At 34.3% G+C, this 14596-nt stretch overlaps 1 protein-coding gene across 1 annotated transcript in view; it reads right to left on the bottom strand.

Annotated features, from left to right (window-relative positions):
- The window catches only part of LOC124369544 (receptor-type tyrosine-protein phosphatase eta-like), a 75111-nt gene that overhangs the window by 24755 nt on the left and 35760 nt on the right, over positions 1-14596 (bottom strand). Inside the window, exons 14-15 of the mRNA XM_046827569.1 lie at positions 9365-9688; positions 6651-6805 (exon numbers count right to left, since the gene is read on the bottom strand). Of these exons, the coding sequence (XP_046683525.1) occupies positions 6651-6805; positions 9365-9688 (479 nt within the window). The remainder of the gene's footprint in view (positions 1-6650; positions 6806-9364; positions 9689-14596) is intronic.

The raw sequence follows: 14596 nt of genomic DNA, 5'->3' as shown, positions 1-14596 counted from the left end.
TTTTAAGCTTTCCATTAAATAAAAAAAGAAGTTCAAACATTTCAGTCTGTTCAAGAAGCTTAACGAAGTGCTGTAACTTACCAACGAGCTCGTGTGAGATATCATACACTACCTTTGACCAGTATTCTACCAGCTGCTCCTGAACGTGTGATCATTGACCGTTTCTTGGGCCCACGCAACCTGCCTACCTTTCTGCCCTAACGGTAATACTTTGGGAAGATTTTTTGGGACATTTGCCATTTTTCAGTTATACTTGTTAGCCGTCACTGAACAATGGCAAATATCAGGAAAATCCTGTTAGTTCCTGATAGTTATGATATCATCATAATCCTGTTTTAAAGATTAGTTAAATTTTAGAACTTCTGTTATTATTTTAGCTCTTTTCTCGCTCGGTAATATAAAACTTTTTAACTTGTAGCTAGGAATATAAAATTTAAAACTTATGTATGCATCATAAACACCAAACCACAGAAAAATTCAAAACATTGCCTATTGTATTACTTGTGATGGAAAAGTTCTAAATAATAATGTAAGAGAACACCTGCCAAAAATCATAATATTTAACAAAATCATAAGGTCTCACAAGAACAAGAAGAAGACCTAGACCCTTGCACGCAATGAATAGCACAACTTCAGTATTAAAGTATGACAAGTTCTGTTACCCACATCAATCAAACCAAATGCTATATCCAGAATATTACTTTCAAAATATTTAATTTGATCCATTTCAGGTATTTTTTCATTGGTTTAAGATTTATATAAAGTTTTAATTAGAAGGAAAGGGTGTGATGCACTTTCTGCATGCTTTTTGTTGGTCACTTTGTACTTTCTTCAAAGATAATGAGTTTGAAAAGATTATTTTGTGGGTAATGTTTTCATACATTTATAGGAAAAATTATTTAGGAAATCATAATTAATAAACTGTTTTTAAGTTGTACAAATAAGGTAAACAATACCGATTTGAACCAGTTTAAAATCACAAAAATTAATTGTTTGTCATTTAGTAATAGTTTTGGTAACATATGAGCCAAATGACTGATTATGGATGGATTGAATATACAGTCACGTAGGTTTTTAGTTTGGTACAATTTAATTTTATGACTTACTTGCTCAAGCAAATTGGTTTAACTAATCCCACAAATACAATAAACGTACACAGTATTTGAAAGCGACCCTACACTATTCCTTGAGTTTCCGGAGCAGCTCTTCACGGGGTGGCCATGACCTAGTGTTAAACGTTTTGTGTGATAATACGGCATAAATGTGACTCAAATACTGAAATTAAAAGTTTTTATCACTCACACCCACCTAGAGAAAAATTATTTTCCTTTTTTTAATAAAAACATAAACGTATCGACAAAGTAGTAAAATGACTATGAAATTTTGACAAATATCTCTAAATTGATTACCACCATTCTATTATACATTAGATTTAGAAAAATTATGGATAAATTTTAATAATTCTACATCTCCAGGAATATTAATTAAATTGATTCAAACTAGGAAGTACTCATGTTTTTGAAAAAATTAAAGAAAAAACTGACATTCAAAATTCTTTATAACAAAATTCTAAAAACTTGCAAATGTCAGAAACTGCTTCAAAACATAAGCTTTCAGAAAATATTATACAGTATAACTTTATATTTGTTATCATTTAAGTACAGTTATGTGAGCTTCAACAGTTTGAAACATGAAATGATCAACATTTCACTAGCCGAACCCAACTGGTTTTAGAACCTAAACATATCTAGGTAGTAATGACTATGTTTAAAGCAAAATGCAAGGATAACTAGCCTTATTTAACTATATCTGGCTATCCCATCTTACCATGAGATAAGGTCTGACACCAATGATATATTTGGTTTGGATAGTAAAATTATTATTTGTAGTGGATTTGAGTCATTTAATAGTTGGCAGTGATTTCAATATGTCCTTTACAGATCAGGAATACGTATAAATGCATTTTGTGTATGGTTTCTGTGACGGCAATGCTAGTACGGCTCAGAGGGAGTACACTGTCCGATATCCTGGTCGGCGAGTTCCCAGTACAGTTGGAGGAATTTAGCTGTGCTCGTGCAGCCCTAATACTACCCTTTCAAAAAACGAACGCTATCTGTGTGGCGGGTTGCGTTTACGTGCTAGCCGCTGAGATGAAGGCGCAAGAATCTCTTAACGACTTTACGTTATTTTCAAAAACACGTTAAACAACAATATAACAACTGAAAAACAATCATAAGTCCTATTATTGTTATTATTTGGTATTCTCTTATTATTTAATTTATAATCACTTCAATAATATTTAATTAATTTTTCAAATGCTAGAATATAATTTTCTAATAACAAATGTTACTTACAATGATTGTTTTTTCATTGGAGTTCTTCAATTCCACTCAAGTTGTCCTCCTCTTCTGGCTCACTGTCACTGCTGTCTGTATCCGAACCAACTGATATAATAAGGGATTCTATAATATTGTCAATCTGGGGTTCTGCGGCTGCATAGTCCCTTTCGATTTTCTCTACGTGCTTGCATTTTACTGACCACTCTTCTGCGCCCATACTTGATATCTTGTCTTCGCATAGAGCTTTAGCTTGATACGTAGTGAAAGATGTATTTCTTATAACCACATGATGTTGACTTCGGCCCAAATTAACTCAATGGGATTGAGGTCTGGGTGGTAGAGCGGAAGTCGTAAGATGTCATGACCCTGTAGTTGAACAGTTTCGTCCAAGGCGTACCGGAAATGCCTTTGTTTATATAGCTGCACAAGTTTGTAGAGTTCAGGATAAAAGGATATCGTCGCAGAATGGTATTCCGTTTTTTGAAAGCCACAACTTCATATCTTGCTTCCTACTTTTTGAAGTAGGAGCTTTATCCATTTGTATGTTATGGTAGGGCGCGTTATCGAATACTAGTACTGAATTTGGTTCTAAATTCGGTAACACTTTTTCCTTTATCCACTTCATAAAAATGTCCCCATTCACATTGTCGTGGTAGTCTCCACTATGGTTGCTTGCTTTCCAACATGTAAAAGCATTGGGCAAGAACCCTTTCTCTCCATCCGCATGGATAATTATTAGTCTCTCGCCCTTGGAAATCAGCACGTGTAACCCTTCATTTGAGCCATTTGACCAAGTTTGGTTAGATACATGAGACGATAGTATATAAGATTCGTTTAAATAAATTATGGGGCGTCCTTGTTCCCTGTAATTTTTCAACGCTCTCAAGTATGTTATCCTCTTCTCTCGGATTTCCAGCTTTTCAATTATAATTTCCTATTGTTTACCGTCCTTCTCCAAGTAAATTCCAGGTCCTTTAATACCCACCTAAAACTTTTCTCACAACCCTGGAAATATATTTTGTCCCTTAGCGCCTCCCTCAAAAGTTTTGCAGTCGGTATTCGATGTTCTTCAACATGGAAGTTGTCAACTATTCTACGTCGTTGACGGTTTAGTAAAACTTGCCTCACACATGTTACTAACCTTCAACTTGTTAAGTTAACTGTTTATTTTAGTCACAACTCGCTCTGACACTCCAGTTGCTGCAGCAGTTCTTTGGCGAGCCTTTGACAACGGAATTTTAACAGTTTGATGGTCTGCCTCTTCCTTCATAAATGTATAAACATTACTCACAATTTCGCGAGCCTGACTATGAATAGGCTTTTGACTTTTGACTTTAACTCAACAGACATTATCGGTAAAAGCGAAGCACAAGCTACACTCAGCACTGTCACAAAACAGACTGATTGTAGCGAGTGCGATGAGTTATTTGCGTCAATACGATTCCTGAAAGGAGGGTTTTAACCATGAGTCAAAGGAAATGTTTTCGGGACGCAGCGCATAATGCTACCCCGCCACCCCTCCCGCCGATCACCGCACACTCCAGGTCACGCGCACAGCTAAAGTCCTCGAACTGTACACAAGTATTTACACGGCTGCATCACCGTTTGTTAGAACGTGGATCTGTGCACAAGGAGCGGAGTGAGTTGGGAACAGCAGCGTTGGATTTGGACAGAGTTAGATAAGATCAGGATATTAGTAGCAGGGTTCCGGCAGGTGACATTGGCGGGAGTAAAAGTACAACTTTGAAAGTTTTACAGAAGAAGAAGTGTTATGGACAGACAAAGCTCTTTTGAAAAGACAAGGGATATTTAAATTTCACAACATGCACATGTGGAATACTGAAAACCCAAAAGCTACAAGAGAGCAGTCATTTCAGAGAAGATTTATTTTTAATGCTTGGGTAGGTGTGTTTAGCGATCGTTTCTTGGGACCTCACATTTTCAGGGAAGTTTAACTGGAAATAATGCATCTTAAATTTTTGCAACACAATTTGCCTCAAATGTTGGATGTTTCGAGACCGTTAAGATACTATTTAAAAACAAAATGGCACTCCTTCTCAACTTACTTTTGACGTCCAAAATTGGTTAAACGCTAACTATTCAACTGGGATAGATACAGAAGGTCCTGTACCTCAGCATGCAACTGATCTCAACCAATGGACTTTTTGTGTAGGGGTTCCTTGAGTATGAGGTGTATGCAACACCTGTATATAACGAAAAGGAACTTTTGAATAGGATCCAAGTTGTAGCGCAGAAACTTAGGAAAAAGCTAAGCCATAAAGTGACTGTTGGAGCAATACAAATGAGAGCCAGTAACTGAATAAGGAAGAACGGAGGACTATTTGAAAATAAATTGAAATCAAACTCTAAGCTCTAAGCTATGGGGCTTTATTTAATAAAAAAAAACTATGCCTGAATTATTAGTTTGTATTAACAATATTTAGAAATTGAACAGCAATTATGTTTTGCTAGTGAAATTTTGATAATGTCGTGTTTTACACTATTGAAACTCACATAACTGTTCTTTAATGATAAAAAATAAAAAGATGTATAATATTTTCTGAAAGTTTAGGTTTTGGAGCAGTTTCTATGGCATTTGTTAGTCTCTATCATGTTTCTAAAGAAATGTGAATGTCAGCTTCCACTTTTAATTTTTGTTTTAAAGAATGACTACTTAAGTTTAAGTCGATTTAATTAATATGTCTGCAGACCCATTAATAGTAATCCACTCTTAGTGAAAATTTAATTAAAAATAAAATGGTAGTAATGCAGTTCGACAAATGTATCGGAATGCCATCTAAATTTAAGATTTTTTACGAAATGTTCATGTTTTTATTAACACGAAAATAATCTTTCTTTGGGTGTATGAGCAATAAAAACTTTTAATTTCCGTTTCTGAATTAAATTTATGTTGTATTATCACCCACAAAAACATTTAATATCAGGTCATGGCAGCCAACTTAACAGTTGTGATAAACAAAATTTAAAATGATTGCAAATACTTATCCTTGTTAAGCTGAACACCTTAGTAGGGTCAAGCTGCAACATCACTCTGCTGTTAAAGAATAATTTCCCGTCAATATTCATTGAGATTTTATTTTTATATTTGCATACTATATTTATTACTTTTATAATTAGAAGACTTCCTTCATTACACTCCAATTTCGTTAAGTTTAGGTACATATGTTTATAAATTCAAGGTTATAGTTGAGGCTGTAAGTTCTATTGGACCAAAACAATACATTTACCTGAAAATTTTGGTAATATATTCGTTATTATTATTTGTAATAATAATATTAGTATAAGGCATAAAATAAGTATTGTAATAATAATAAGTTTAAAAACTTAGCTAATGGGGGGGGGGGGGGGGGGGGTACCGAAAAATATCCCCGACCAAACAGTTACCTGTAAACTATCCTTGATAACTTATACCTATAAATTACCTGGAAATTTACAGTTTGTTTAGCTGAACTCAAGAAAATGTAGATGATATGTTGCCTTATTAAAAGTATTTAATTATTCAAGACATTTTACATATGTCGGGGAATATAAAGATTTCGTCGTGTGGAGGTCTTCTTAACTAAATTTGCTAGGAAAGACTGCGGAACACATTAACGCAAACACTAAATAGTTATTGAGTGTAACTCCTTTCTGAGTCGCCTGTTTAATCCGGAAACTGAGTTTGTTAAGGTCCAGTAGAACCAGATGTTAATAGGCGGTTTGTATCAGAGGTAGAGCACATTTAAAAATCGATTTCTCCTAGACACGGTTTGTGCTACAGGCTTCTTCTCTAAAGGTTTAATGGTCCATCCGAATAGATTTTTCAATTTATTATACCATAAACTTCAGAGACTTATGAACTACGATGGAACGCTTTCTTACACTTGTAGCCAGTATTACCAAATTTGCTCAATATAATACTTGAATAACGTAACACAAAAGTTACAGTATTTGAAAATCATTCTTCATACTTTAAAATGGCCTTTCTAAATAATGGTTACCAGATCACAGTTATAAGATATTATTATTTTCACTTTTCATAAAAGTAGAGGATGCGTTCTTTATTGTTATCCTATTATTTTATTGAGTCACATACCTGTAAATGGAACTTAACAAACGGTAAGATGAGAGTTATTACATACTACACAAGGTGGGCAATACTGCTAAAACCCCTTGACTGTTATTATTTGTCTATTTGTCTATTTCAGGGTATGTTCAAAAAAGTTTACTCTATTTCATTGTAGCAAACTATATAATTTGACAATTACTTTCTACAATCTCTTATGATAGGTATAACTAAAATAAACTCACATTTTCCAGCAGTAGTTTATGATGGAGAGTCGTAGAACCATTTAACTGGACCAGGAACTGACCGAGAGGTCCACCTGTGTTGCAGGGAGGGAGCCACCACAATTTAGTGGAGTTCTGTGTCACTGTCACACTCATGTTGCGGACCGGATCGGACACTAGACAATAGTATATTAGTAATGCTTCTTATTAAAGTTATAATTGGTGAAAAAATGAACTAAGTATATTTCAGAAGTCTAGATTACACCGTAGTAAAAAAATTATAAAGTATGAAAAAATAAAACATATAGGTTTAAAGACAAAACAAATTTACTATAATTAATACGATAATTAAAATGCTGTTTGTTATTTCATCCTCATGTTGTAGAAATGTCACGCTTATCTTCATCATTTACTTGTTTAGATAACATTTCTTACTGTCCTTAAATATTTTTGCAAGCCACAATAAAATATCAAATATCAAGATGGCAGCTATGTTTTAGATGTATAAAATACAATATTAATTGTACTTTTAAGCAAAGTAGCTTTATTGGGTAAACCAATAAATCTTGACGTGGTACGAAAATATTTCTAGTAACACATTATAAAGGCAATATTATAACCCAGCAAGATTTACAACCAAAATTTTATAATTTATGCATGGCAGCCGCTTATTTGTATACATAATTCAGTGTGGAATTTTATACCTTTAAAAGGTTTAATAAGGACTTTAATGCATGTGTGAATCACCCAAACATGTAACATGAAGTGTAGACGTCTGCCGTTTAAAGAGCTTCTGAGATCAATGCGGTTTTCATACGAGTTATAAATACCTTCTGTATTGCGGTACTTTTAATCAAATTTGGCAGTTGTTGACAAACTGAGGTCCTGCCTAAGAATGCAAACGTTCATGTACTACCGTCCTGTGCCTCCCAGTTTTGTAGTAGTCCCTGCCTCTGGTCTCATAATAGTGAATATCACTACCTCTAATGTGATCGTATTTTGATCTGAAAAAGAGACGTCTCTAGAATTTAAAGGCAGGGTGTCAACAGTTTCAGATTTCTGATTGCTGGTCTGTACGACTCTCTCCATTGAAGTTTTACAATTGTTCGAACGGCTGTTTTCTGGAGTGAAAACACTCTAGACAAATGTGTGTTTGTACAAGCTCCCCACGAGACCTCTCCTTATGCCAGGTAGAGTATATAAATAAATAAATAAATAAATAATCTTTATTTTGCCAAAAAACAAGTACAAAACAGTACATTTTCATATACAAGTACACAACACAGTTTTTACAATACCATGAGTTCAAAATATAACAATAAAAAGGTAGAATAAATTAACACAATAACAATATAAATAAATATAAGGCAAAATTAATAGGAATCCCCTAGGCAAAGCCTGAGCTGGGATCTCCATCACTTGTTTTAAACAAAAAGAATGAAACGGCTAGCAGCGAAACGTAACACATAGTTTAAAAATTATGTATGAAAAAGAGATTGATTAAAAAACATACTGTGCCATTGAATGGAAATTATTTCTTTGTAACTTCAATGGTAAAAATCTCCTTCACCAACATACCAAGTAATTATATTTACAATTCAAAGAAATAAAAAGACACTAAAGAGATAGTGACAAATACCAGTAAGCAAACAAATAGATGTACCAAAAACACATAGGAAATTCAGGCAAGAAGTAAGTGCAAGCGATTCAAAATGTTCAAGACTCAACCTACTTTACTATTTTTAATATTTTATCGACAGCTTCTTGTTCAAAAAGCCATTTTTTCAATTGTTTCAAAAACTCTCTCTGTGTTGTGAAGTCGCCAATTTTATAACTAATTATGTTAAATAATCGTGGTGCAAAACTACTGTAAAATATTTGATGTATATTTAAATCAATCAGGGTATATCAATCAGGGTATATCAATCCATAATACGCCGTCGTCAGTATCAGAGTTGGGCAGTATTAGGATAGCTGCCTCAAAACATGGACAATTTTGAACAAACTTTGGCTAATTCACTATCCCGTGTCAACCCTCGATCAAGGTGTATTCCAAGGAATTTAGTCGAGTAGATTTCTTCGATCTCAGTCTCCTGCAACATCACTAAGATTTTGATCTGAGATGGCTGGCCTCAAGTGAAATTGAACACACAACAATTTTTATGGGTTTTTTTTAAGATTTAGGTCATTAAGATTGAGCTCAGTGAATGTTGTAATTTTAAATTCTGTTTTTACTTTTAAACAGAGTCGTGATCATCGGCATACTGGACTATCTGTTCTTGGTACAAAGACGAGCCAGCGTCGTTGACATACAATTGAAAAAGTAGCGGACTGAGGATGGATCCTTGAGAAACCCCATGACCCAGCTTACTCCCTCCCGACCACACGTCTATAACCTATGATGCCTCTATATATATATATATATATATATATATATATATATATATATATATATTTATTTATATACATTGAAGATGATACAGGGTTTACATCTTCTCAGTTTTAAACATTTTATAAATAATACATTATCAATAACTAGATAAATAATAACCAGAAAATAATTACATAAACATAAACTACATAAATTATACAGTTTATACGTTGAGTAATGATAGCATAGATCTAGGTGTTGGAGATATAGATTTATTTTAGGAAAAACATGTTGTTAAGCATAAATAGTTGAACAGCTTGAAACTAGTTGTATCGTTCATTCTGAGAGCGAAAAGTCAACTCACCTCCAGGGAGAGTTGCAGAAGTGACAGGCGCACTTGGAGGTCCGGGGCCGCCCTTAGTCGCGGCCGCTACAGTCGCTAGGAACTGCATTTCGGCTGGTAGTTCTGTGATCACCGCAGCTGTCGTAGTTCCGTTCACTACCATCTGTAGAGGCTGGAGGGTTGGCAGCTGGCACCCTGGTGCTACCTCGTACCTCAATGTGCGGTTCTGGAGTATAACAGTGTAGTTGTTGATTGTGCCAAACTTCTGGTCTGGGACACCCCATTGCACTCGCACTTCAGAGCTCGAGATGGCAGTCACTGTCACATTCTTTGGTTGGCTAGGAACTGAAAAACGTATTTATTGTTTAGTATGCCGATATTTATGGACAGACACAAGTAAAACAACATGAAAAAAACATGTAAGCGGGTGCTGAAAAGTCGTAAAACGGGCTAATATCGTCTGTGTCTATTCTACTGACTCCTCCCTATAAAAGAATATCAGGATACTGAATACATGTTAAAGTAGGTGTTTTGCGTAATAACTATGTGTATAGTTGTCTAACTTCATCTGATATGGTTACAGTAATATTAAGCCACTCCTGAACTTGCACATAAGATCAGTATTTAAAATTTGAGCGCCGCAATTTTGTTTAGGATTAACCTTTTGAGGTCTAATTTGTGGCATGATGAATTAAGCTCTTTAAAATAGTGTGCATATCTGTCTACCTTTACCTTCACAATTATCTACCGACTCCTTACGGCCCATATTCCTCAGGTGGTGAATTGCATAAAAATAGTTCACTTATGTCACTGCACAAAGTGTTATGTTTGTACGTTTACGAGTACAGAAGACATTATACTGTTTTAAGACTTTTCAGCACCCCTGTATATTTATTGCGAGCTAACCGTTTAAGTATTATGAAAGCTACACATAATTAACGTTTTCCTCCGACCACTTTTGAAGCTATTGTTTTCAGATAGAGGGTTTTTCGTCTTGAGATATAATTCTAAAGATTTCTTTATTGTATTATAATTTTATACAGAAAAACGTTATAGGGCCTACATTTCAAAATAATTCCTGCACATATATTGTTTGAACTGTAGAAGATGTGGTTTGTGTGATGCAATAAAGTCTACTAAAGTCGTGTAAGTGGTTGAATGCATCTGAAAATTACTGTTTACATTAACTATTAATATCTATAGATATAAATTAAAGATTTCCATTGCTCTAATTCAATTGCAACTATTGCCTCATATATTATGGAAATGCTACATTTTTAAAACGTTATTAACTTTTCAACAACTTTACTGGGTTAACATAAAAACATAAAAAGGATTAAATTGTGAAACTAGACTATTTATTGTATACTAACAATCAAACACAAAGAAACCCGTTCTACTTGATGCTATGTGTGAAAAACGTTGCGCAAAAAATATATAGAATCATGGTGCAGATTTAGAATGAATGTTCATATTTTTCAAAATTGCATGCTTAAATTTGTGTATTTCGACACATTTTTTATGTATTTATATTTAGCTCAGAATACTCGTAAGTTCAAGATCTGTGACAAAAAACCTTTTATTTTTACAAAATATAAGGTAAATATTAGATTTAAATAAAGCAATTTCCTTAAAATGTCCTAAACTGTTATAGAAAGTTAATATGATCCCTCATCTTCGCCCTCATTCATATCTCTCTGAGTGTAGAATAGTCTACACAAGTGCGTCGTTTTTGCTCCGATTAATTGTCAAAGATTTGTGATTGATAGTGATTAGACTGTTAGACTTTGGACTGAGGTGTGTTAACCTCTGGGTGTGGATTTGAGGTAAGCCAATATAGTGCGCACGATTGCTTATCAATTGATATTAATTTTTTCCTATAATTGAAAAATGCCATTCAATCATTCGCCTGTCATGACGTGCTGTGGCAGTGGAGCAGGGTCCAAGGTCAATCCACCTGCCCAACGAGCTGTGTTCGACCCGGCCTTATAAGTTAGCCCTGATAGCAGGCAGGCCGACACTATAGCTGCCGTCCGCGGTGCCTTATCAGACGACAGCGTTATTGCGTGCATTGTAAAGCTCGTGACGACTCACGTTTCTGAGTATCTCAACTCCACCGTCCTAAATGCGCTGACCGAAATAGAAACATTGAAGGTAGAGGTGGTGGCGAGACTTAGGTATCAGCTGCCACTTGTGAATATCAGCTCGGAAGGCTATGAGTTCGAGCAGTACCAGCGGTGTGACAACTTGTGAGTGTTTGGCGTAAAAGAAGGAGATAACACGGATGAGATGCTGGTGAAAAAGCGTACCTAGATGTTGGGACTCAACGTTAGCCTGGGCGACATACATCACTCTCACCGTGTCGATGCTGTTCGCCGGAGTGATGACCGCGGCCCATCATCGTCAGGTTTGTCAGCTACCGTACACGGAGGGAGGTCTTCAATAACAAGAAGAACGTACGAAGTGAACGTTAGAGAGGACTTGATGCTCCATCGGTGGGAGCTGTTCCAGCAGGCGATCTCCAAGCATGGGGCGCGAAACGTCTGGACTATGACGGCCGTGTAAACTGGGTGACCTCTGGCAAGAAAAGACGCTCGGCTACATAGTCATTGGACAATTAATATGTTTATCGCTCTCCTTTTCTTGCTAAATAACCATACTGACATGAATTAAATATAATGATTTATAATAATAGATTAGTACCTATCCTAAAGATAAATAAATGATTTTCTTGAATTGTACTATGTGTGAGTGTATAGATGTGCGTGTGCTTGTATTTGTATTTGTAAATTCAAAAAGTAATTTAATAAGTATGAGATAATACAAGCATAAATGTCCCATGTCCTTGCGAGGTTGTATGCGGATATCAATAATACATTTAGTAGTTTTAAAAAAAGTACTGGAGTATCCTCAGCGCAGTCCAGTTGACTTAAAAATATTTACATATTATATATATATATATATACTGTTTACAGAATTCTATATAACCTACTGGCTCAATGATTTTGTATACCACTAATTTAAAACATTATTATAAACTATCGAATGTTAATCAGTGAACCATTATACCTTGAAATATGCTACAACTCACAAAATTTTAATGTATATAAATATATATACATGTATATAATTATTGTGCTTGTGTGCGTGTGTATGTTTTCACAGCACACAACGTGTTTATTCAGCAAATATTCTGTTTACAACATTTCTGTTTACATTCTCCCAATGCAAGACGCGTACGGGAGCTTTCTTATTTTGTATTATTATTGTTTATTGCATTTCTTGCTGATATTATTCTAAAGATGATAATGAATTTATTCAGTGAACATAAATAACATAAGTAAATTTGAATTATTTACTCACTTCATAGATACATTAAATAAACATGCAACCAATTACATAGTAATCATAAACAACTCACATATCAGAAACATTTATCGATAGTAAGTAATGATATTAGTAGTACAATATTACGTGCTCTAATTGACTATGTCAGTCATGTGTCGCTTAGGAAACGGAAACAATTATTTGCATGTGGTGTTAACTATAAGCAAAATGAAAGCCATAACATATATTTTGCCAACACCTGAAGACTTTTTAAATAAACTAAACACACACACACACACACACACACACACACACACACACACACACACACACACACACACACACACACACACACACACACACACAAGCCAAAATTAATATATATATATATATATATATATATATATATATATATATATATGAAACAACACATCTACACTTTCAAACAAGGCTAATATAACCGCTTCATATAATTACTTCTTATATTTTATTTAAGATGGAAAAGAAAGTAATTTATTTTTCTCGGCTTATTCTAAAGACGATTCACATGGTAATCCCATTTCAAATAACTATCGACTTATAAACCTAGATATATCACGCTGTCTACTTCAATATTTAGACAAACATTCAATATTTGAACAAATACAACGATATTTACATTGATGTGTCTGATCACATTAAATGATCCGTTTGATGATTTATCTTTAGACTTTGATCCATTGATTAACAGTTAATTACAATCAACCATTCAGATATTAAAAATCCCCCCTTATTCTTAATTTTAAGCTGTCTTTAATATAGGCTGAACTGACCAAAGCCATGTCATCCGCGTAAGCGAATATAGCTTATAGAGGAGTGTAAAGGTAAATTTAATAAATCATTAATATAGATTATAAATATAATCGGCCCAAACACACCTCGCGCTGATCCCATGCTGCAGTTGTAGCATTTTAGTACTATGTGGAATATTAATTATTACTGGTTGTTTTCGCTCAGTGCAAAAGATATCAACCATTCAAAGCAATTCCACTTATACCATAACTGTTAAATTCATTTAATAACATACTAAAATCTAAGGTATCGTAAGAAAGTCAAGGAAAACTGCGAGTGTGTATACCCGTTGACCTTTTCACGGGTTACTTGCGTAATATGCTTTTGAAGAACCAGGCCAGTTCCTCTACCTGGCAGAAAACCGTAACGATGCCGAGAAAAACCGCTCTACCGCTAAAATAACCTATCAGCTTATTTTTAACAGTAGTTTCAAATATCTTAGCCTTGGAATTAATTACTGATATCGGCCGATAGGACGATACCTCCAATGGGTTTGAGTTTGCCTTATTTTCCACATTAATTATTGTATTCAGTACTTTTTGGTCTCTTAGACTAAACTGAGTGAAAACAGACTCATATTGAGAATGATCTTCTAGGAATCATATCCAAATTTATTAAATCTTAAATTAGACACAAAATTAAAAAAAATAATCATTGAATGTATTTGCTATCAAGTATACATTGCATTGCACCGCTACAACATTGCCCTCAACCAACAGCCCGTTTAGGGAATGTTTTCAGTTTTTTACTATTTTTTTTCACAATATACCTGAAAATAGTTCATTTTTGCCTGTCTTATCCTTCTAGATACTAAAAGAAAAAACTTTTATATTGCACTTTTAAAATTAAATTGTTTCTGTCTGTAGGAAAATATTTGAATAAATTGTTTTTGCTGTTAACCATTGAATTTAGATAATCGGAAATCCAGTCATGTCAAGAATAGAAATCATTCTTGCTGTTTCATTTTTTTGAAGAAAAGAGGACGCTTCACGAACTTATTGTATGTGCCATAAAATTCTGCTAAACATTAGTCAAGATTGTGCTCATTATAAACCTTATCCCTATCAGCCTATCTCAATTGCCTACTTAACATTT

The sequence above is a fragment of the Homalodisca vitripennis genome, chromosome X (genome assembly GCF_021130785.1).
Source record: "Homalodisca vitripennis isolate AUS2020 chromosome X, UT_GWSS_2.1, whole genome shotgun sequence".
In the NCBI taxonomy this organism is placed as follows: domain Eukaryota; kingdom Metazoa; phylum Arthropoda; class Insecta; order Hemiptera; family Cicadellidae; genus Homalodisca; species Homalodisca vitripennis.
The sequence above is the reverse complement of the archived record's forward strand: the minus strand, read 5'-3'. Positions and strand labels throughout refer to the sequence as shown.